General features: G+C 46.0%; 1 protein-coding gene across 1 annotated transcript in view; it reads left to right on the plus strand.

The window, feature by feature from the left end:
• The first annotated feature begins 7766 nt into the window (after positions 1–7766).
• SLC9A8 (solute carrier family 9 member A8) overlaps positions 7767–25402 on the plus strand; it is a 55676-nt gene continuing 38040 nt past the window's right edge. The window contains exons 1-4 of the mRNA XM_039497750.1: positions 7767–8179; positions 8701–8843; positions 9997–10175; positions 14257–14337. Coding sequence (XP_039353684.1) covers positions 8830–8843; positions 9997–10175; positions 14257–14337 — 274 coding nt within the window. The 5' untranslated portion in view covers positions 7767–8179; positions 8701–8829. The remainder of the gene's footprint in view (positions 8180–8700; positions 8844–9996; positions 10176–14256; positions 14338–25402) is intronic.

A 25402-nucleotide genomic window follows, 5' to 3' on the forward strand; every position in this document is an offset into this window, starting at 1 on the left:
GACCAGTGGACCCTCCGCAGGCACACCTGCGGGAGGTCCGCCGGAGCCGCCTGCCGCCTTCTCGGCGACCGGCAGAGCGCCCCCTGCGGCATGCTGCCCCAAACACGCGCTTGGCGTGCAGGGGTCTGGAGCCGGCCCTGTGGAGAGGTGACAGGGCCAGGGTAATAGGGCCAGGCCCCAGCTCCCTGCCCTGGGGAGGGGGAGAAACCCACTGGGAGGCATTAACTAATGGGCTGGAGCTGCATCCTGGGCCTGCACCAACCACCCTACCACTGTGACAGGGAATGTGACACTGCCTCCACCTCAAGTGTGAGGTTACAGGTATCCCCTCCAGCACCCCCTAAATACCTCCTCCCAGTACACACACCCCTCCAGCACCCCCAAACACTCCTTCCCACTACACACACTCCCCTCCAGCACCCTCTAAATACCCCCTCCCAGTACACACACCCCTCGATACCCCCTCCAGCATCCCCCAAATACCCCCTCCAAGTACACACACGCCCCTCCAGCACCTCCCAACTGTACCTCCTCTCCAGCTTCTCTTCCCTCCAGCAATGTCCTCTATTGAAATATGGTAACTCTAATATAATGGTCCCTTCTGGCCTTAACATCTATGAATCTATAAGTGATCAACTCCTAAGGTCATGGTGAGCCATTGGTTCAGTAACAATTCAAAAGGGAGAGCACTAGCACCACAGCTTGCATACCAAGGTGCATGGATTTTTATATTCTTAAGTATCGTTGATTCATTCTTCACAGCTGCTGAATGTTGCTAAAGGCTATAGTTCACTAAATACAGTGTCTTGTAACAATGCAAACTAGATTTTGCTTTTCAATGTGCAATTACAGGAATAAACTCCGATGTTACATAATCTGTGCTTAAACTATCAAATTTAAAAGGACATTTTAAGCTGACCAAACACATTTAAGTCTATGTCTTGTGGACACTGCAGATTTCTTAGGTTTGCAGTAACTTAAAATCAATAGTGATCCTGTGAAGCAGAAGGGAATGAAACTTCTAATACCAGGCCAAATCCTGAGACTCTGACGCAGATTTTACTCAGTCCTTTCTCTGGCAAACTCCCATTGAAGTCAATGGAAGGCTGCCTCAGTAAAGACCCAGGGCCTGATTCTGCAGTCACTTACACTAGCCTCCCAAAGGCAGAATTCCATTGACTCCTAACTAGTTACTTCAGAGATGAGGGGGTGAGATCAGAATCAGGCTCTGAGGCAGGACCTCAGGTTCTGGCATAGAGAAAAGGAGTGGTTGCTGGAAAATCCCTACTGAGGGCTCATTTTTTACACTACAGAGGTGAAAACAAATGAGGCTAGTTGACATCACTTCTCCGTCAGAAGAGAGAATTCCAAGGAGGATCCCCTCATCTGGCCAAGGAAATAATCCTATTAACTGGATAACCTCAATCCTCCTCTTTCTTAAAAGTCCCCCATGAATGTCTCACCTCTGCACAGCATCTCAGCTTTGGAATGCCTAGCTACATAGTTTCTATTCCATGTTAATTCATCATGTTTATTTGTTTTATTAAATCAACTCTGACCTATGATCAGGGCTGCACTAGCTATAGGCAAACTAGGCAGCTGCCTAAGGTGGCAGATTCTGCATAGGGTGGCTGGGGCGGCTGGGCCAAACCTGAGTGATGCTGCAACCCCATATGCCAAGTCAGAATGCCACCCACTCAAATTTTGCCTGGCTGCCCCCTGTCATGACAGAGGGGGAGCTGGGCCAACCCTAAGTGATGCTACAACCTACAACTTGACCTCCCCCCACCCCTCGCCTGCACCCCTACCACAAGCACTGAAACATCAGAAGGCTCTCTGCATCCCTCCTCCCCTCTCTGTTCTAGAGAGCTGGAGCGGGTAGCATACTGAAGTTTTGCCTAGGATGGCAGATTGTCATGAGTGGCCTCTGCCTATTGCTAGTGCTAAGCCTTTATCACTCCGGATTTCTCATTATATGTCCCTTAAATCTGCACGTCTCCCTCTATCTCAGCTCCAGAGACCAAGGACCCTAGTCCAGTCCTTTATTTAAGGCAAGAAAGGCCATACAATGTTGGGAACTGATGTCTCTAGATGTAAAATAGGACCTGTGTGTAGCGTACTAGAAGTGATTTGTATACTGTGTGTTCATCAGAGCTATGCTTTAAGAAACATAGCCAATGTTATCCTGAGGAGGAATTACAGAGATAGCCTAAGAAGCAGGACATTCTACTGATGAAAGCTTCGGAGATGTGCCCTTGGAAAAAAATAATTCCTCTAATGAAAAAGGAACTGTGAGAAAGCATGTGGTTTGGTAGTTAGAGCAAGAGTCAACACACTGAGTTTCTTATTCCTAGCTCTGCCACTGACTTGCTGTGTCACCTTGGATAAGTGACCTGACCTCATTTTATCCAATAGGAACAATGCTCAACTAGCAGATGCAGTGTGGTCCAGTGGATGGGGCATTGGCCTGGGAAGCAGAAAACCTGGTTTCTGTACATTGGCTGCAAAGTGATTGGCACAATGGAGTGTTCATCATTGAGTGGGGCTCTTAGGTTCTACTGCATTATAAGTAAATATATTATTATTTATTTATTGTTGTTAATAGTTGGTATTTACAATGGAGACAGAGGAAATGAGCCTGTGAAATCCCTCAGTGGGTCAATGAGACCTGCACGCCAACTGAAGATGGGAAAAGGCTGGTGAAGACATGGATTATGCACATTCCATTAGCCAACTACCAATAAACTCTTCTCTATACTGTCCCCCTTTTAATTAACGTGCCTCAACCCTGACCATGGTCAGAGGGGAGTTCACGGTCCATGGACCACTGTCCTTGGCCATTCTGCTGAGCCTGCCAACAAGGGTGTGATATGACAGCATCCTTGAACAATGTCCCCTCCCTGTGCCCTTTGGATTCCTGTTGGGCTGGATCTGTGTAAGTTTCATTCTTTATTATTTTATGACTGATAACAGTCATAAAGTGTTGACTCTGCTGGTACATCCAGCACGGCCCACAGCCCATAAGATATAATCTATTTACATCTACAACTGTCCTGGATAAACTCAGGATTTATTACTTTAAAATATAGAAATATTAAATGAAAAGCAAACAAACCACTGGAGTCCAAAGTATCTAACAATTTCCAAGTAACTAATATAAAGGGGGCAGGAGAGGTGCTATCTGCTGATGGCTCATGCTCAGATCTTTCCAAATATATTTTATTAATATTAAGATAAGACACATTAAGAAGATATAAAAACAAATCTATTATGTGAAGGGTTTGAAACAATTATCAGTATTTAATCAGTCAGCCTGAGAGAATCCTCCCCATCTGCTCCAAAGCAATAAAGCAAGTACATTACATGGCTATTTCTTCCTCTCCCTTCTTTCAGTGGCCTTCCTCTCTAAAATTAATACATATCCTGAGTTTGATAGCAAAGGTCACTCATCTTCAGTCCACTCAGCGTACAATGAGTTCTCTTTCCTCAACCCCATTCTGAAGTGTGTGTGTGGGGTGGGGGGAATAAAATAAGGGACTGCAAGCAGATGGTCTTCTGACAAATGGGTAATTTCACAACAGTTCATTAGCATCCACTGTGTCTGGCATGGGTCTGACAGCATTTGAGGAGTTGCTGTGAGCCTGAGCCTGAGGAATGCTGAACACATCTCGGGGCACTGAGCACCTCTGAGGCGAAGGTGTAATATCAAAAGGATGGATGCTAGAGCACTGCTGGTATAATCAGGGCTTTGGAGCGGAGCCCAGAGCTGGAACGCGGAGGAGCTCCAGAGCAGTGGAGCTGCAGGTTTTTGCCTGGAGCTGGAGCGGAGTTGGAGAACAGCTCCAAAGTCCTGGGTATAATCCTTCTATAAACTCACAAACATGCAAGCAAGGGACATGGACCATCTTAGGCCCATTTAGGTTCTGATGTTACATATCATCTTTAGAACACAAAACTGATTTTGCCTGCAAAGTGGGCCTGCACCCCATTTTCCACATGCAGCTCCAACAGCCAGCCATTGTCCTGCATGTGCAAAAGTGGGCAGCCAAAATCAGAAGCTCACTTGAGGTCAGCTAAAAATTTTATCCCTGTCTTATCTTCACTCAAAGAAAGTAATTCCTTTCACTTATTTCTTCCCATTGCAGAGCCAAGATCCCATGGTAAAGAACATCTTATAAATGTATTAGATAAAAAGGCCCAACTTCAGCTATTAGTTTCACTGATGTAAGTATATCTCAGGTTCATAGAATATCAGGGTTGGAAGGGACCTCGGAAGGTCATCTAGTCCAACCCCCTGCTCAAAGCAGGACCAATCCCCAGACAGATTTTTGCCCCTGGATCCCTAAATGGCCCCCTCAAGGATTGAACTCACAACTCTGGGTTTAGCCGGCCAATGCTCAAACCACTATATCCCTCCTATAGCTCCCAATTACCACAATCTTTAATGTATTTATCTACACAACACCCTGTGAGGTAGAGAATTACTATTTTCTCCATTTTACAGCTGGAGAATTGAGCCAGGGAAAGACTAAGTGACTTGGCCAAAGTCACATAGGAAGTTTGTGGCACAGCAGGAACTTGACCCCTGGCTTTCTAAGCCCAAGGCTACTACCCTAACCACTGGACCATCCTTTCTTTCTTCAAGAGTAAATCTAAAGTAACGCTACTGACTGACTATACACTGGTATAACTGAGAAGAGACTTTGCCCTAGACCTGTAGATTAATTATTTCTCCCAAGCTTCCAGTGCATGGGTTACATATAGTCAGGTACTCACGTGTGTCTGCTCTTAATTATAATCATAATTATTTATTTAGGCTACTCTGTATTATTCAAGAAATAAGATTAAATACAATGATACCTACAGCCACATCATTTTGGATGAATTTTAAACAATTATGAAATTCCTGGGATCTTTCAAAAGAAGCATTTCAACACACACATTTGCCAGCAGATGCTCATTAGACACACATCAAAAAACCGCAAATGAAAAGACTGCAGAAAGTCCTCCTGCAAAAAATGATCAGTTTGTGTTGTGCTGGTGCTCTCAGAGCATGAAGAGCCCAGCTGTGCAATTATGCCAGCCTAGTATTTGGTTGAGTTACTATCAGTGTCATTGACAGTAAGTTTGTTTTTTGTTTCCTTCAGTGGTGTGTCTAGGTCAAAATGTCAAGCACTGTGGTATGTTCCACCTCCGAATCAAGGACAGGAAATGAGGATTGTTCCTGTCATCGTCACGGAGTATTATATAGTTTGTAATCCTATATGGTCTGGGTCCTGGCTGTCTGAGAGATGTACCAATGAGATCACCTGAGATAACTCTGCTAGCCACCTATAGATTTGAAGGCTGAGACTTGATTTCAATTGAGCTATAATAATTTACACCCCTCAACTTCTGCCCTGGAAACTATAAACTCTCTGTATTTCCCTGTCTCCATCTATGTCTCCCCAGTTCCCATACACAAACACTTTATATGCCTTCCTTGGTTCTTTGTACCCCCTTCCAGGTCCATCTCCCTTGCCCACATTCTTTGCCCTCCTTTCCTATGCTCCTGGGGTCCCCTGCCCACATTGCCACCCTCCTTCCATTCCACATCAGCACCCTGCCCTCCAATGCATCGCCTCCTTCGGCTTTCTTCGAGCCCACCCATACTAAGGCTGGGAGCATGGCTCCATGCCACCCTTCTATGTGTCTCCAATTCTCTATTCTCAGGCCAGGTCCCCCAACTCCCCTCCCCTTTATTCCCCATCCCAAATTCTTGTCCCAATACATTTTCTCTGGTCCCCTGCCCCCAATCCATTCCCCACTTCTGCCCTTGCTGAGTCAAGCAGCTGGAGTTAAACTGACCTCCTTCTATATTATAAACAGTTCTATTACTGGCTTTGCACTTTAGACACATTACAATCCCTTTTTATTAAAGGCTCATCTCTTCACCAAAGCCAACAAACAAATGTGGAGCTTCTAGAACAGTGGTTCTCAACCGGGATACACGTATCCTCTGGGAATATGCAGAGGTCTTATGAGGGGTGGGATACATCAGCTCATCTAGATACTTGCCTACTTTTACAACAGGCTACCTAAAAAGCACTAGCAAAGTCAGTACAAACTAACATTTCATACTGACAATGACTTGTTTATATTGCTCTATATACTGAAATGTAAGTACAATATTTATATTCCAATTGATTTATTTTTTAATGATATGGTAAAAATGAGAAAGTCAGCAATTTGTCGGTAATAGTGGCTGTGACACGTTTGCATTTTTATGTCTGATATTGTAAGCAAGTAGTTTTTAAGTAAGGTAAAACTTTGGGGTATGCCAGACAAATCAGACTCCTGAAAGGGGCACAGTAGTCTGGAAAGGTTCAGAGCTACTGGACTAGATCACACCAGTCAGGAAATATAATAACCCTTTAAAAAGCACCATAAAAAAGTAAACTCCAGCTAAATTTTCAGACTACCATGGCTAGGTCCAAGGGTCTGTCTTTTTGTGCCAGGCACAGCTCAGGTGGCAAGGAAGGGGAAGGGGCACAAGTGGCTATAAGATGCCTTTGTTCCACACCAATCCTAGGACCACTGGATGACTGAAAGATGCTTTATGCTGGGCCAGCTGCCCATGGCTCCCTAGGACCATTCCAGCAGCTGAGGCACATCACCAGAGCACACAACAGCCCTCGCCATGTCCCCTTTTCTCTGGGTATGCTTACTGCACAAGGTTCTGGAGTGGGTGGCATATGAACCCTTACAGTGACTCTAACGCTTCCACTGATCGTATCCATCAGCTTTAGAGAAGTATTTTACTACATAGCCACCCAAAGCTGATTGTACAGGGAGAGTTGTGGGAGTATATCTGACCAGAAAAAAACAGGAAGCCTGAGTCATAAACATAACCCTTCTATAAATTGCAAGCATGGTCCTGAAATGGGGGCAGGAGAAATAGCAGCTCCTCCAGTTTTAACATTTTTTTTAAACACACCTACATTTTATTACATTTTGATGCATGTTAGAATAACATTCACAAACACATATACAAAGTGAGTATGTAAGTGTCTGCAAAAACCCTAACACATTACTGGATTGTGTATGCATAATGAATAATAATCTCAATTATTAAACTTGGGTTACAACTTGAAAAGGGCCTCCAAAAATGCACCCAAAATGTGCAGGCACGTATGCCTGTGTGCACAAATCCAGCCATTTTCCTGAGGCACTCATATTGGAAAGTGAAATGATAGATCCTTAGATTCCTTGAGGGGCTGAAAAAGAGCCTGGCACAGCTATCTATTTTAGTATTTACACTGTAGTATCTCACCTCCTTACAATCTTTAATGTATTTTTATCCTCACAACACTAAAGCACTATCATTTCTATTTTATAGATGTAGAACTGTGGCACGGAGAAGCTAAATGACACAGGTCACACAGGAAGTGTGTGGGAAAGCAGAGAATTGAAACTGCATTTCCCAAGTCTCAGGCTTATGCCCTTACCATTCAGTTGTCCTTTCCCTTTCTTCTGGCACAATTTAGTGATATTTTTATGAGTTAATGACATTTTCATCCAAGTATGTTTTGACACTGATTTTGAGACACAGCATTCTGATTCAGCTTGAGGGTAGTCTGATATAATGCTATTTAGAGACAATTGCATTTTGGTTTAGCATCAGGATGAAAGAACCATTCTGACACAACATGAAGATAGTTTGAAATGATGGATTATCACACTTCAATGATTGAATCATAGAAGATTACGGTTGGAAGAGACCTTAGGAGGTCATCTAGACGAACCTCCTGCTCAAAGCAGGACTAACCCCAACTAAATCATCCCACCCAGGGCTTTGTCAAGCCGGGATAACATCGAGATAATTCCAGTGGTGCTTCCAAACCAATCACTGCATCAAAACATCACCACGATCAGACAAAAACGACACTTGGCCACGCTTCCAGGCACACAGAGTTTCGGGATCATTGACTAGGCTCACAGCATAAGGCGACCTGCCAATGCAGAGATGTTTCTTTAGGCAGCACTACACGTAGACGCGGCGTGAGGACACAGCGCGCTGGCACAGCTGCACAATCACACCATCAGCTGATGCAGCGTTGCTTGCCAGCACTTGCAACTGTAGGGTGGGGCTGAAGCTATTGAGGGTTTTCTTACTGCCCCAGCTCCTGGCTGCAGCCATGTGAGTACACCACGAGCTCGACTCCCATTCAGAAGAGTTAAGTCCGCCCCCCTCTCCCCCACAGTTGGCGGCTGTGGAGCATCGCTTGAAACCGTGGTAGCGTGGCTGCACCACCGTGTCACGCCCTGGGCGGCGGTGAGAGTAACCGCAGGGGCTGTTATGCAAGCTCGGGATTCCCCGGGGGGGGGCATTTACGATTTGGGGGCTGTTGACAGCAGCGACGCGATGACACAGCACGATGCCATGGCAACCGCGTGAGGACACAGCACGATGCCATGGCGACCGCGTGAGGACACAGCACAGGGGCATGACGCTGCGGCTGCTCTCTACATTCCTCCCCGCAAGGCGCTCCCGGGGAAGGGCGGTGGGTCCCATATTACGGGACGGCCACTTCCCGCTAGTCACGTGACACCGCCCCCCCCGGGGTCACGTGAGCTGTTCCTGTCCCTTTTCCGTCCCCGTTAAACCTCGCCCTCCCCGCCTACGCGTGTTCCCTCGCCCCGCCCTTTCTCTCACCATAGAGTTGCCTGGAGCGCCGCCGCCGCCGGCAGAACCCGGAAGCAGGAGGCGCCCTGCGCAGCCGCTCCCGGCCCTGTGGAGGACTCAGGCAGAAGGGGCGGGGCCGGGGCCGGGGCGGAGCGAGCGGCACGATGGCGGAAGTGGAGTGAGTTGATTCTCTGTAGGGCGCTGCGGGACGAGGGGAGAGTTTGCACGGCGGGGGAGGGACCCCCTGGACGGGGCGGGAATACGGGGGCGGGAGGCCGAGCCCCTCATTACAGGCCCAGCCCCAGGCCGGGGGCTCTCGCTGTGGGGGAGGGGCAGTGGTAGCCACCCCCCTAGCTCCATGTGCCCCCCCCTATGGGCCCTGACATTGCTACTGGGCCCCTTGTAAAACGGGGCCACCCGGCCCTCTCCCCCGTGAAATGGGTCTGCCCAGCGCAGCCACTGCGAGCCCCCCGTGCCCCCTGGTCCCGCTGCCACATTTGTACAGGCATAACGATCCCCCCCCAGCACACATGCACTGATGCACAAATTAACCAAGAGGCAACTCTGCGAGGCTCATCTGAGCGGGAGGGGGCCTGCCCCTTCCCTTGGGTTGTGAGTGAGCCAGCCTGCCCCGGCAGGTGTGTTTGTCTTACAGTTGAGGTTTGGCACGATGCAGGCCCCGTTGATGGGACATGTACAGGCAAATGGTGACCAGGCAGTACTGGTGCACTGGGGTGTAGCAGAGGGGTTTATCTTTAAAGGTGGGAAGGCGTAAGTGCCATTAAGGGAATCATAGGCACATCCCAGTTTTAACATGGTAACAAGGCAAAGAATAGTCACCAAATGTCCTGATGCAGTATTTAGTGTATGGGGGAGGGTCCATCAAAATATTGCCACTTTGCCAGGTATAGTAGCGTGCAAATGCAATACCATGGCATCTCCGTAGAGATGTCTTAGTTGTATTACAGTAGATGTGTTCCACTGGACAAACGATACAAAATAAGCCCCTGTCCGCTCTGCACACCTTCCATTCATCTGTGTGCTAAATCTCAGCTCCAATACAAAGTATTCTTTGCATACATGAGTGAAAGAATTCAGCAATAAATTATTCCATGAGCCTGGAATCCTAGTACTTGCACATGGTCTCATTATTAGGGACCACTTCTTTAAGGCAGCTGCACATGATTATCATTAATTCTGTTGCCAAGATAACTTGTTGGTGATAAGTTTTGTTTTTAATCTTTCAGTAGTTTTGTGCTTCCCCCTGACCAACGTCCCCCACAATGTCCAGCTTTTGCTAAGTCTAATCATGTTCTGTATTGCCCTGACAGGTTCTCAAATGCTACCCATGAAGTCCTCAATGTCACCCTCCACACCACGCTGTCTGTTACTACTAAACTGGTGGTTCCTACGCCTGCCAAACCTATCCTTCCAGTGCAGACTGGAGTTCAAGCTCAGCAAGAGGAGCAATCTAGTGGCATGACTATATTCTTTAGTCTCCTTGTATTAGGTGAATGCTGAACTGAAAAATCTCTTATTGTTCACTGTTGAGTTTGTGTTATGTCTGAAACATTTGTAATATGCATGAGTCGTGGGGATACTTTTTTGGTATGGTGCAGTATTTCTCCTGCAAACCCCTAACCACAAAAGTTTGTCATATAGACCCAGATTTTTGGAAAAGTTGGATATGCAATTACATGTTCAAAAAGGTAAGCTTGTGGAACTGAGTGACTGTGGAATAAACTCCTAAAGGAACTAAGAACCCTCACAGACCTCACCACCTTCTGCTCCAAGTGCAAGGCATGTTTCTTTGATCTTGTCTTTAATATAAACACACATCAATGTGTGTGTGTCCTACCAAAACAAAATACTGCACTATGCACAGTTTTTCCCTTGAGGAGAGGATGAGAGAACATATGAGAGACATTAGTCACATAGCTTAAAGCACTGCTGGAAGGTGCTCAGCTATGGCGAAGAGTGCAGTGTAAGAACCTGTATAGAATTTGCATGCACAGTTACCGTAATTATACATAAATTAGGTAACTATAGTGAAAATTGCCACAATTATTCATAGGCAACTTGAACACTAATTTGTGATAATTGCACAGATATTTTGCACATACAGTTGCACACAATTTTTCTGAAAATCTGGGCCATCAGTAAGTCTGTCTGTTTACATTATACAGCTTTTTGATAAACAGTGTTAATTGCTGTCTATCTAGTACAGGGGTGGGCAGACTGCCCATAGGCCACATTTGGCCCGTGGGAAAGTCCTATTTGGCTCCCAAGCACCTAGCCTGCGAGACTAGCCCCTGGCCCCTCCCCTGCTGTCCCCACTCGCCCACAGCCTCAGCTCGCTCGCTCCGTCGCCAGCGCAGTACTCGGCGGCGGGGCTGTGAGCTCCTGTGGCAGCGCATCTGCAAAGCCCAGCCTGACCTGGTATTCTGTGCTGTGTGGTGGCGGCGGCAGCGACGTGACCTGGCTCTCTAGCCTGGTAGCGCAGCTGTAGCGCTGCCAGCCACCGGTGCTCGAGGCAGTGTGGAAAGGGGGCTGGGAGCCGGGGGGGGGGGTTGGATAGAGGGCAGGGGAGTTTGGGGTGGTGGTCAGGGGACAGGGGTGTGTATGGTGGTTGGGGGGAAATGGGCTTGAATGGGGGCAAGGGTCCCGGGGGGCAGTCAGGAAGGAGGGGGTTTGGATGGGGCAGTTGGGCAGGGATTCTGGGTACAGTCAGGGGACAGGGAGAAAGGGTGGTTGGATGGGGCAGGGGTCCCGGGGGGGGGGGGCGCATCAGGAAAGAGAGGAGGGGTTGGATGGGGCGGCGAGGGTCCAGGGACAGTCATGGGACAGGGAGTGGCAGTGTGTGGATGGGGCAGAGGTTCCAGAGGGGCCGTCAGGGAACGGGGGTTGGATAGGGCAGGAGTCCCGGGGGGGTGGCAGATAGGAGGTGAGGGCTGGGCCACGACTCCCTCCCTTAACCGGCCCTCCATACAATTTATGAAAGCTGATGCGGTCCTGAGGCCAAAAAGTTTGCCTGCCCCTGATCTAGTGTAAACTATACGGTAGTCAAAACTGTAACAACACAATTTCAGTAGCATGTTTAAGGGTTTTGTCCTACCTCTGGCTGTATGAAATACAAGCAAAGTGGGGGACCTATAAACAAACTGCAATAAGAGATCCTTTCTGAAGAAGTATGTAATATTACTTGCTTGGTTCTTCAATATCTTTTAGATCACCGTTTGCAGTGTTGATATGTGGCTTGTGTCACAATCTGGCAAACTGAGTAGGAAAGCATGTGTGTGTTTGTCATAACAGCAGATTTTATACGTCCACTTGGATAAAATCCTACTTGTGTCACCCTCTTTGAAGTATTTTTTATTAAATGCAACAAAGAGAAAACCCAGTCCTTTAGATATATGCACATTTCCCTCTGATGTTCTCCCTGTGACCAATACCAAAGTGATATTTGAGTAGGTATTAAAGAAAAATCAAAACAAAATGCAATAGATCAGAAAAAACATGAAGTTTAAAAGAAAAATTCTGTGTGTGTGTGTGTGTGTCAAATGGAATTTAAGAGGCTTATTCATGGTAAAGTTTCTGCATCTTTTCCTAGAGCTAAAGAGTAGGGCCACAATTCTTGGCTGCCGTTACACCACTCCAGCAGCATAATGGATTTTGGAAGCAGCTGAATTTCCCTTTCCTCCCTCTTTTCCCTCTCCCCCCAGCAAAGGAGAGTTTCTAGAGCAGTGGATAGCCAGTATAAGAGCTCTGTGCTGCCCCATTCATAGCATCTGACAGAGAGTGTGGTGGGGATGAAGGAGGGTGTGGCCAGAGTGCTCTGAGCTTTGACTATTTTCGATTGTAAAGTGGCCCCTAGACAGCTATGGGAAGCTGCCCTAAATTAGAGGAGCCCAAGGAGCTGCTTTACTTTAGGGCTGGATAGGTCCCCATCTAAGCCCAAAATTCAGCAGGCCAGAAGTGACACTGCTTAGTCTCTGGCCCCAGGTTTCTGCAGTCTGCTTATCTATCAAGACAACCCCCAGTTTAACTTCAGGACCCTGTTTGGCCAAAAGGGCCTATCTTTGTAACACTTCTCTCCATTTTATACAGCATCCTGGTAGATAAATGTGGCCTGCAAGCTCCCCTGACCTGTGTTATGGGCTCTTAATCTTCCTTGCCTTCCTTGTGTGACACTCAAACCCTTCACAAAAACATTTGAAGCATTTTCTTGTCAATCTCTTGATTGCTTCATGTCATGCCCATAGAAGAGGGTGCAGGCAGAGCAGATTAAATAGTGTCAGTTACCAGCTGGACAAACTATTGCCAAGAGAATAGGTACCAAATAGCTATGGAATTAGATGGGAACCAACCTGCCACTCGTAATATCTACTGGTAGGAGTCCATTATCTGAGCCTATAGTTGCACTACAGTATTTCTTTTTTGTTCAAAGAAATAGAAGTAGGAAGGTGCTGGCATTTGGATCTACTAAACAGAAATTGTATTATTAATAAGGCAGTAGTAAGAGCTTTACATTTACAAAGTGCTATATAAACATTAATTAATCATCCAGATTCCCTCATGAGGTGGATATTATCCCTATTTTATAGATATGAAAACCGAGATGCAGAAGGTAAGTGATTTGCCCAGGGCCAACACTTGTCAGCAGTACAGCTAGTATTACTGTATATATCAGAAGTTTCTGCTCAGTTCTCTAGTCTACGGGGCCTGTCATTTGTAAATGTACTAAATGCAAAGCATGCTGTGTGTGAGGTGCCTACCAATATGAGTATAACAATGTGCAGAATTCTGAACACAGTGGCATGACTTCCATTTCTGAACAGTATATAGGGAAAGTCCTTTTCAGTGGGACAAAGGACAATAAGTGACAAGTTCACTCATTCTGTAGGTACTTGAAAATCATTATTTTCAGTGAGGCCATATTCCAAAGGAATCGCATATAAAATAAACTACCTACTTGAAAGCCACAATCAACTCTTGATCAGAAGCACATCAGATTGCCCCCTTGAACAAAGACAGTTCACTGGTAGCTAGAGGGAGTTGCTAAAGCTTACCATTAGTAAGAGCAGTTCAGAGAAGCTTTTTAGTTCTTGAGTCAGAAACAGGTTTTGTTGCAGTCTATTTGCAGGAGCCTTGTGGAGGCTGGAAACTGAATTAGCAAAAGACCCCCAAATTATTATTTGGCACAGTGAGGTAAGGGAATGAAGATAGCCTTAGTAATTACTTTTCTGCTTTGTCACAATTAGCTTTATCAAATACTGAACAGAATTTAAAGACACACTCTTGGGAGTGACAGGTCCATAATTTGATGTGTTTTTTTATATATATATGTGTGTGTGTGTGTGTGTGTGTACATTCCCCTTCCCCTCCGACTAATTCATCTTTTAATTATTTTAACCCATTTCTAGGAATCATTGAAATATTTGAACAACAGTCTATAATCTGATTACTTTCGGATTTATTTTAAATTACTAGGAAAGTTTCACAGTTTGTATTCTTGGAACATCGTTTAGAAGAATGTCTTTTTCTGTCCTACCAGTTACATATTTTAATACTGTTTTACTTCTTCCCCACAGCTATCTGCATCATATTGGTGCATTTACTGATAAAATACAGACTACATTTCTTGCCAGAGAGTGTGGCTGTTGTTTCTTTAGGTGAGTATTTCTGTGACCACACTTTTAATATTTTTGAAGTAAACTTGATTTTTGTTACAATATTTTTAGATAAAAATAGGGTTTACATACTTTGGTGCCCTCTTTAACTGGTGTGACAATGCCTGAACTACTGTGTTTGCTTCTGGGCTGACTATTGCTAGAAAGATGTAGGCACACTGGATTTAGTTCAAAGAAGAGCAACAGGAATTCTAGGGATGGAAGGACTAATTTATGAAAGAGTTAAAGAGCTAAGCATGTGTTATGACCCTGCAAAGTGATACATGTGGGCAGCCCCTTATGGCTGTGTGGAATCCTACTGAAATCAATTGGACTGCATGAGAGCACATTTACATGGACCACTTTGCCTGACTGGGGCACTTGCTTGATGTATTTCATGGGGAACCATGATAGCGCTCTAAATATCTGAAAGGTGCAAGCACTACGTTGGGAGACGAAGTATCTCACATAGTAAAGAGGGTATAACTGGCATTAAACTAATACAAGGAAACTGGAATGGTAAATATCATGAGACTCTTTCTGACAGTGAGATCCATTACTTTGGAATAGTTTCCCGTAGGAGGAAGTGGAAGCCCCATCTTTGAAATGATTTGAAAACTAGACTGGACAAAGCAAAATGTGTTACTGCACCAGTTGGGAGATGGACAGGATGACCTACTAGTGCTTTGCAGTGTTGTAGCTGTGTTGGACCCAGGATATTAGAGATACAAGATGGGTGAGCTCATCCTGAAGAGAAGCTCTGTGTAGCTCGAAACTAGTCTCTTTCACCAACAGAAGTTGGTCCAATAAAATATATTAGCTCACCCACCTTGTCATTTCTAACATCTAAGGGCCAGATTTTCAAAAGAACCCTGTTCCCATTTAGGCATCTAAATGAAGTGACTAGATTTTCAAAAGTGCTCAGCACCCAGCAGCTTCCATTGATCCTCATCAGCTGATGAGTGTGATAAATCAGCCAGTAATCAAAAAGAAAAAGGAATCGTCACCCAGTGCTAGTGCTAATATTATAGAATCTTCAGGTCAGATTTTCAAAAGGGCTGAGCACTGCCTTCAGAGCTCAAACGGAATTGCTGGACACTGAGCGCTTCTGAAAAATGTGGCCCTGAGATTCTGTAATTTTAACACTAGTGCTGGGTGATGGTTCCATTTTCCTTTTTTATTATTCCTACCTGACTTATCACAGTCAGCTGATTGGAAACATGAAGATTGTTACTCTGCCTTTCAGAAGTTAAAATCGGAAGAGAGGAGGAAATCTCAAGGCTCAGTGAACAAGCCAAGTTTAAAAAGAAAAACTGGCCAGTAAGGTCAAATGGCAGGATGTTGCTAGTATGCCATATTTCCTTACAGAGTGCTTTATCTTGCTGTCTAGATTTTGAGACCTTGATTCAGGAGAGCACTTATAGAATCATAGAATCTCAGGGTTGGAAGGGACCTCAGGAGGTCATCTAGTCCAACCCCCTGCTCAAAGCAGGACCAATCCCAACTAAATCATTCCAGCCAGGGATTTGTCAAGCCTGACCTTAAAAACCTCCAAGGAAGGAGACTCCACCACCTCCCTAGGTAACCCATTCCAGTGCTTCACCACCCTACTAGTGAAAATTTTTCCTAATGTCCAACCTAAACCTCCCCCTCTGCAACTTGAGACCATTACTCCTTGTTCTGTCATCTTCTACCACTGAGAACAGTCTAGATCCATCCTCTTTGGAACCCCCTTTCAGGTAGTTGAAAGCAGCTATCAAATCCCCCCTCAATCTTCTCTTCCGCAGGCTAAACAATCTCAGTTCCCTCAGCCTCTCCTCATAAGTCATGTGCTCCAGCTCCCTAATCATTTTTGTTGCCCTCCGCTGGACTTTCTCCAATTTATCCACATCCTTCTTGTAGTGTGGGGCCCAAAACTGGACACAGTACTCCAAATGAGGCCTCACCAGTGCTGAATAGAGGGGAATGATCACATCCCTCGATCTGCTGGAAATGCCCCTACTTATACAACCCAAAATGCCATTAGCCTTCTTGGCAACAAGGGCACACTGTTGACTCATATTCAGCTTTTCGTCCACTGTAACCCCTAGGTCCCTTTCTGCAGAACTGCTGCCCAGCCATTCGGTCCCTAGTCTATAGCAGTGCATGGGATTCTTCCGTCCTAAATGCAGGACTCTGCACTTGTCCTTGTTGAACCTCATATTTCTTTTGGCCCAATCCTCTAATTTGTCTAGATCCCTCTGTATCCTATCCCTACCCTCCAGCGTATCAACCAGTCCTCCCAGTTTAGTGTCATCTGCAAACTTGCTAAGGGCGCAGTCCACACCATCCTCCAGATCGTTAATGAAGATATTGAACAAAACCAGCCCCAGCACCGACCCTTGGGGCACTCCACTTGATACCGGCTGCCAACTAGACATGGAACCATTGATCACTACCCGTTGAGCCCGACCATCTAGCCAGTTTTCTATCCACCTTACCGTCCATTCATCCAGCCCAGACTTCTTTAACTTGCTGGCAAGAATACTGTGGGAGACTGTATCAAAAGCTTTGCTAAAGTCCAGAAATAGCACATCCACTGCTTTCCCCTCATCCACAGAGCCGGTTATCTCATCATAGAAGGCAATTAGGTTAGTCAGGTATGACTTGCCCTTGGTGAATCCATGCTGACTGTTCCTGATCACTTTCCCCTCCTTTAAGTGGTTCAGAATTGATTCCTTGAGGACCTGTTCCATGATTTTTCCAGGGACTGAGGTGAGACTGACTGGCCTGTAGTTTCCTGGATCTTCCTTCTTCCCTTTTTTAAAGATGGGCAGTACATTAGCTTTTTTCCAGTCATCTGGGACCTCCCCCGATCACCATGATTTTTCAAAGATAATGGCCAATGGCTCTGCAATCTCATCGGCCAACTCCTTTAGCACCCTCGGATGCAGCGCATCCGGCCCCATGGACTTGTGCTCGTCCAGCTTTTCTAAATAGTCCCGAACTACTCCTTTCTCCACGGAGAGCTGGTCACCTCCTCCCCATACTGTGCTGCAGAGTGCAGCTGTCTGGGAGCTGACCTTGTCTGTGAAGACAGAGGCAAAAAAAGCATTGAGTACACTAACTTTCTCCACATCCTCTGTCACTAGGTTCCCTCCCTCATTCAGCAAGGGGCCCACACTTTCCTTGACTTTCTTCTTGTTGCTAACATACCTGAAGAAACCCTTCTTGTTACTCCTAACATCTCCGGCTAGCTGCAACTCCAAGTGTGATTTGGCCTTCCTAATTTCACTCCTGCATGCCTGAGCAATACTTTTATACTCCTCCCTGGTTATTTGTCCAATCTTCCACTTCTTGTAAGCTGTTTTTTTGTGTTTAAGACGAGCAAGGATTTCACTGTTAAGCCAAGCTGGTTGCCTGCCATATTTACTTTTCTTCCTACACATCGGGATGGTTTGTTCCTGCAACCTCAATAAGGATTCTTTAAAATACAGCTAGCTTTCCTCAACTCCTTTCCCCGTCATGTTATTCTCCCAGGGGACCTTACCCATCAGTTCCCTGAGGGAGTTGAAGTCTGCTTTTCTGAAGTCCAGGGTCTCTGTTCTACTGCTTAAGTCCATCCCTAGACAGGAAAGCACTTCAGTATGTGCTTATGTCCCATTGACTTCAAAGGTGGACCTGAGTGAGGTGTAATTCTCTGCAAAACTGGGATGCATCTAGGAGGAGGGAAATACTTTACCAACTTCCTCTCACTCATGCATCCTCATTAGCCTGGGGTAAGATACAATAGTGGCACCTGCTACCATGAATCTTATCTCCATTTATGAGGTCAGTTTATTTTAATTGCAGAAGAACTTTGTGTGGTACATGTGATTTAACCTACTCCAAGAATATAAATTTCACTAATAGCCTGTAAAAGCAGCAAAGAATCCTGTGGCACCTTATAGACTAACAGACGTTTTGCAGCATGAGCTTTCGTGGGTGAATACCCACTTGCATCCGACGAAGTGGGTATTCACCCATGAAAGCTCATGCTGCAAAATGTCTGTTAGTCTATAAGGTGCCACAGGATTCTTTGCTGCTTTTACAGATCCAGACTAACACGGCTACCCCTCTGATACTTGACTAATAGCCTGACAACTTGCCGGGATTACTAGATACTGAACTGTCCCTATTGTACACATGGGCTCTTTCTATGACTTGAGGCAAGAGAATGCCACCCTTAATTCATATCAAGCTCTTAGCCACTTCTCAGTAAGTCTGAAAAGTTCACGAGCCTGAGTTTGCTCTCACAATGGTTGTACATTGGTATAACTACTGATTTCTGTGCAGTTACTCCTGATTTACAAATCTGTAAATGAGAAGAGAATCAGGACTCAAGTAGATATTATATTGTCTAGAGGTCCCTATCACTGAAATAGAGTATTTTACTGGCGTAAGTAACCTCAGGCAGCAGCTTTTCAGCTGTCTGTGTAACTGCTTACCATAATCTTTGTGCAGTGGTGATATTTTTACTTCAGTCGTTAGTGGCACTGACACTGTCAGCCTAAAAATACACCACAAAGGAAAAGATGGTTAGCTATAATACTAAACTAAGGGTATGTCTTCACTACCAGCCGGATTGGCGAGCAGCGATCGATCCAGTGGGGATCAATTTATCGCATCTAGTTAGACGCGATAAATCGACCCCTGAGCGCTCTCTCGTTGACTCCTGTACTCCAGCTTGCCGAAAGGCGCAGGCAGAGTCGACGAGGGAGCGGCAGCAGTCGACTCACCGTGGTGAAGACACCACAGTAAGTCGATCTAAGTACGTTGACTTCAGTTACATTATTCACGTAGCTGAAGTTGCGTAACTTAAATCAATCTCCCTCCCCACTCCCCCCCATGTAGACCAGGCCTAGGAGTGTAGTAGTGTCATACCTACTGAGGAAGTAGTTCTCATCTTTCTCCTGGACTTCTGCCTGCTGCATTTTCTGGTTGGTTAACTGTGTTTTCATACAAATTCTCAAAGCTGTACCCATCAGATTACTGTGCTGGAGGAAACAAAGCCCTCCGGTGCTTGCAAAATCTTAGGGCTTTCACAGAAATAAGAATGTTGCAACCTTCTGGGTGTTGTGCCACAAGGATCCTGAATTCAAAGTTGTTTCTAAGTGGAAAGGAAATCAGATTCTCTCCTCCCCAGGCATAAGACTTATTGCAGTTGCTTTTTAGTTCACAGTACTTGATTTGTGGCACATTACATTGCCCACAGCAAGAGCTATATTAGGAAATCCTTTAGCTTAAAGGGACACTCATCTGAAAAATCATATTTGGGCACAGATTAGTCTCAAATTGAGAAGCAAACAGTTCATAGACTCCAAGGCCAGAAGAGATCACTGTGATCACCAGGTCTGACCTAGATAGATTTCTGGAACAGCGGTTCTCAAAGAGGGATCCGGGGCCCCTCGAGGTTGCGCAAGCAGGTTTCAAGGGGTCCACCAAAATAAACCCAAGAGCAGGGCTGGCATTAGACTCGCTGGGGCCCAGGGCAGAAAGCCAAAGCCCAAGTCCTGCCGCCCAGGGCTAAAAGCTGAAGCCCGAGCAATTTAGCTTTGCAGGCCCCTGTGGTGCTGGGCCCTGGGGAATTGCCCTTCTTGCTAACCCTTAATGCTGGCCCTGGCTTTTAATTTACTGGGTATTCAGAAAAACAGTTGTTGTGGCACAGGTGGACTGTGAAATTTTTATAGCATGTTTGGTGGGGCCTCAGAAAGAAAAAGATTGAGAACCTCTGCCCTAGGGCAGGGTTTCTCAGTGGCTGGTACTGGTTTCTGAGATCTCCCTGACACAGTTTAGGGAAGCAGCAAGCCGGTCCCTAGTATCAAAATGATCGAAAGACACTGTTCTAAAAGACCAAGCATTTCCTGCTGTATCTAGATTTATTCCAGCAAGAGGCTTCTTATCTGTGTTTATCTAATTTAGACTGTAAGATCTTTAGGGTAGGGTAGTATCTTTTCATGTTCTGTAAAATGCCTTACATATTTCAGAAAATCTGTTTCTTTTTCCATTACTTGGTGAGGTGGTTTAGAGCAAGGATGTACACATACTTTAGTATGAATGTGGCATTTTTCTTCAACTGCAGTAAATCCAAAAGAAAATATGATATATGATGGGGTTAGAAAAGCAGCTGACAGGAAACGGATACATCAAACATTGACTATGACCCCTTAGGGCAATTTTCCTTTTGCATCAACGTGAGGCTTAATAATGCTTCATTGTGAAATTATGGAATGAGATTAAATTGTTGATATTCAGTGCTTGTTAATAAGTAAATTTGCCTAATAACTATTTCCTGAATGTTTTACAGTATCTATGCTACTTGAAGAGGCACATACATTCTGGGCCAAATTCTGCTTTCAGTTACTTTACTCAAGTCAGTTGGAGTTACGGACAGTAGAATTTGGCCCAGCATGTGCAATGTTCCCTCAGAAACTGAACGACTTTATCATTAAGGCAAATATATTAATAGAAGTCATTGTTAGAAAGGGAGACTGCCAAAATATCTCCTTTGTGCTTTCCATATCAGGGCTTCAGTGTAGTGTAAGTCTGTTGGAGGGACAGAAGAGGATATCACCATCCCTCTTTCCCGCACTGCATGCACAACTTCCAATGAAAGGGTATGCGTTTCTTTTGGCTCCTAATCCAGTTAACTGTCACTGGGATTTAGGTAAACTCAGATACAATCTCCATACTGAAATGTAGCTATTCACTGATTGCTCCTTCCGCTTTGGTTTTGCCTCTGACTCTTGGCTCATTTGAAGATTCCGCCCCAAGGGCTTCGCAAACAACAGAGTTTTACTGATTTGAGAAACTAAGTCAGTGTAGCTTTACTCCTCCTCCTGGGGAACACTGTGCAGGAACGGCAGAGGCTCTCTCTCTCCCTTCTGCAGAGCATTCACAGCAGCCGTGGAGGATTGTGGCTAGGCGACTGTGGTCTGTACTCCTGCTCATCGCACAACCCCAATAAAGACTGCAGTGAAACTTTCTAAGATTGCTAAGTAAGGCTGCTACTGCAGCTCCGGGTCTGTAATAGGTAGTGGTGATCACAGCAAAGCATCTAAAGATGTTTCCAAATTGGATGGAGTATAAGATTATGGGGGAGGGATAGCTCAGTGGTTTGACCATTGGCCTGCTAAACGGCAGGGTCGCGAGTTCAGTCCTTGAGGAGGCCATTTAGGGATCTGGCACAAATATCTGTCTGGGGATGGGCCCTGCTTTGAGCAGGGGGTTGGACTAGATGACCTCCTGAGGTCCCTTCCAACCTTGATATTCTATGATTGCCATGGGCTCACAGGCCCCATGCTCTCTCGGCTCCCTATGATCCCGGGGAGGAACCCCCATGAGTGTGACAGCCTTTCTTATGGGTCACACTGACTCTTGCGGTTAAGCTCTGGGCTCCACCACCTTCCAGAACTGCACCTCTCTGAGCCTTCAGCATCCCTGTCTCTCACTGTGGGCCTCCTCAGGAAGTCCACTCGCTGTCTGGACCCCTGGGGCCTCCACATCCAGAGGGCACAATGCAACCCCGATCTCTAGACTGCAGTGACTCTCAGCCAGCGTAAGACAGAGGGGCTAATTGAATATCTGAACCCAGCACTGGAAGTTCTCAGTGCCTTCAAGCCTGGCACGTCTCAGCATAGTCCAGCTGGCTCTATCTCAGGTCCAATGGGCTCAGGCTGCTCTATGTCCTCAGTCCTTCAAGCGGATCATCCTATGTTGCCTTCCCCAACAGCCCCTTCTCCATCCTTTGTCTGTGGTCCCAGGCAAACAGGTTACCTGGGCTCTTCCTTCCATCCTTTGTTCCCCCACTGACTGAAATCAGGTCACTGGGGTCCACTCTCCTCAGCCCTTTGTCCTCCCACTGGCCAGAACTGGCTGACTTCCAAGATGGAGTGGGCCTCTCAGTCACCAGTTGCTAGGGTGCCCAATCTCCAGGCCGTTGTCTGGGGTCCCAGCTGCTAGGCAAGGTCACACCTGATCCTCTGCAACAAAAGAACACCCTCTCCCATCACCTCGTTAAACATGCAGCACATAGGGGAAACAGAGACACACACAGTATTTATGCAAACCATTAAGAATAGTTCCCATTTTGTCACGAGGATAATACATTCAATGCTGTTTTGAATGTAAACTATTACATAGCTGCTGACTTCCCAAATTTAGACCTGGTGTAAGCTGGTTCAGTTGCACTGAAGTAAATGGGGGTTGTGGCCACTTACATCAGGGCTGTGTTTGGCCTTGATCTTTTGAGTCTTAGGGTAGGTCTACACTTACTGCGCGGGTCGACGCGGTGAGTTCGACTTCTCGGAGTTCAAACTATAGTGTCTAATCTAGACGCGATAGTTCGAACTCCCCGCGCGCTCCCGTCGACTCCGGAACTCCACCACTGCAAACGGCGGTGGCGGAGTCGACCTTGGAGCCGCGGACTTCGATCCCGCGGCGTCTGGACGGGTAAGTAGTTCGAACTAGGGTACTTTGTGTTCAGCTACGCTATTCGCGTAGCTGAATTTGCGTACCCTAGTTCGACCCCCGCCCTTAGTGTAGACCAGGCCTTACTTGTTTAGTTTACCAACAGAATCACATTTTTGCTCTTGTCAGCTCTGTAGAGGAGATACAGCTTCTGCTTCATTAACAAAATTGCCAGCTAATTGCCATAATAAAGAATCCTTATTACTGGTGATGATATATGCAGCTGAAAGAGCACAGCTACATTTTTCAAGTATCCAGTTCTGCCTGTGTGCCAGAAGTTAGATATAAGCAAATGTGCTGTGGCAGTCACTGAGGGAGAATTAATAGCATGGCAGAACTGTTATTTTTATAATCGCTTTTCTGCCAATGATCATCTTCTTAATTGTTAGTTCCTTTTGCTCTTAGCAATTTCTAGCCACACTTTTCTTATGAGGGGCAGGGGATGAGTGCATTCACTGGACCAGATTCTGATCTCCCTTACTCAGATGTTAGTCCCAAGTAACTCCATTGAAGTTAATGGAGTTACATTGGTGCAACAGCAATGGGAGATCAGAATCAGGCCCTTTGTTTATCATTGAACAGTAACTCATTTCTCGAGACAATAAAGATTATTTTCAACATGGAGCTGGATATAAAGTTATCCAAGGAAGGACTTTTGGCCTTTGACACTATTAACTTTCCAGCTTGCACTTTGACGAAAGCATTGAGCAATAACATAGTAAGAAATCTGCTCTGATAAAAGTGCAGCCATTAAACTAACCTCTAAGGAAGAGCAGTTTTAGTGTCTGCTACAAAACAAGGTGGGTTTCTTCCATTATCCAAAACCAACACAGGAGGTTTTTTCATTCTGCATCCCTCCAAATTAATATACTGATGAATTCTATGTGGACAGCTGTCTTTCCTTTTTTTATGGTAATCATAGTGGTGTCTTGCATGTTATGTAGCTAGAACTAGCTTGCACCCATTAAAAAGTCATAAGCTTGGTATAGCTTGTGCTTCCTCCCATGGGTGGTGTGTGCACCCCCTGTTTGGGAAGGCTAGCCCTCTGCCCTGCTTCTTCCATTCTCCCCCACCTTGCTCTCACCGGCTGGCCCACTGATGCCGCCCTGTACCCCGGCCAGCCTGCCAGTTCCTGGAGCAGTCCAAAGGAGCCCTGAGCCTGGGCCACCCAGAGAAGCTCTGAGCCCTGCCGTGGTCCAGCCCTGGGTCTGCGGCGGGAAGCATTAGCTGAGATTTGGGGAGTCAGCCTCCCCCGGCCACCATTACCCGCCGCCAATGCTTCTTCCCTTTACTCCCTCTTTTCCACTCACACTCTGCTGCTGCCTTATGAACTTCTGATTGTTCAATAGGCTTATGGCATTAGAGGAAACTCCCATCTACCTCTGGGGGATATTGGGACATTAGAGATTGTCACCCCTTCTGTTCATCCTTCTTTCCTCATTGCCTTCTATTAATTTTTGTATATAAGCAGGCTGTAAGTTCTTCATAAGCCCTGTGCTGGTCCTCTGCTTGAAGTGAGTTTCACCAAGATACAAGATACACTGCACACATTTTGGGTATCTCCTGTAATAGCTGAGACAAACTGCTGGTTCTGTCCTCTCTCACAGTTCAGGGCAATTGCACCCCGTGTCTCCCCCTCTGTGGTCCAGCAAGGGCACCCACTCTAGGCTCCTCAGCCATCCCTTCTCTTTGTCAGAGACCTGCATCTCTCTCCCTCCTGACTGGGTTTTTACGGGCTGCACAGATCCCTGCCTACACTGTGTTATTTGCAGCAAGTCAGATTGCCTAGATAGACCAGCATGTACAATTTGCTTTCTCCTCAGAGGCTATGAATAATTGTAGTTGCCCATGCTTACAAGTTACCACACAGCTCCTTATAAGCAAGCACATTTATTCTTAAGGTGATAGCATTACCGAGAAAACATATAAGAACTAATAAAAATTCCTATTCACATGCTAAAAGCTTACCAGAGGTCACCCATCAGTCTTATGTGGCCTCAGTAAGCCAAAGTCCTTCCAACCCTTCCTAGAAAGGATCGGGTCCCTCCTTGGACAGACTGACCTGTATGTTTGCTTGGTCAGACAGCAGTCCCTGAGTCGGTTTAAACTCAGGCCATTTATCCAAAAGTCCTTTCTCTGCCTGTTGGTCTCTGGAGAACCCAATTTGAGCTAGTATATGTGAGCCTCTCCAGATGGTGGTACATCTTTGGAGACATTACAGCCTGAGTGCATTTGCCTAATCATAGAATCTCAGGGTTGGAAGGGACCTCAGGAGGTCATCTAGTCCAACCCCCTGCTCAAAGCAGGTCCAACACCAACTAAATCATCCCAGCCAGGGCTTTGTCAAGCCTGACCTTAAAAACCTCTAAGGAAGGAGATTCCACCACCTCCCTAGGGAACCCATCGCAGTGCCTCACCACCCTCCTAGTGAAAAAGTTTTTCCTAATATCCAACCTAAACCTCCCCCACTGCAACTTGAGACCATTGCTCCTTGTTCTATCATCTGCCACCACTGAGAACAATCTAGATCCATTCCCCGTTAATGGCATCTTATTGGAGCAGCTAGTTCTGGATTCCACAA

Source organism: Mauremys reevesii, linkage group 13 (assembly GCF_016161935.1).
Source record: "Mauremys reevesii isolate NIE-2019 linkage group 13, ASM1616193v1, whole genome shotgun sequence".
Taxonomy (NCBI): domain Eukaryota; kingdom Metazoa; phylum Chordata; order Testudines; family Geoemydidae; genus Mauremys; species Mauremys reevesii.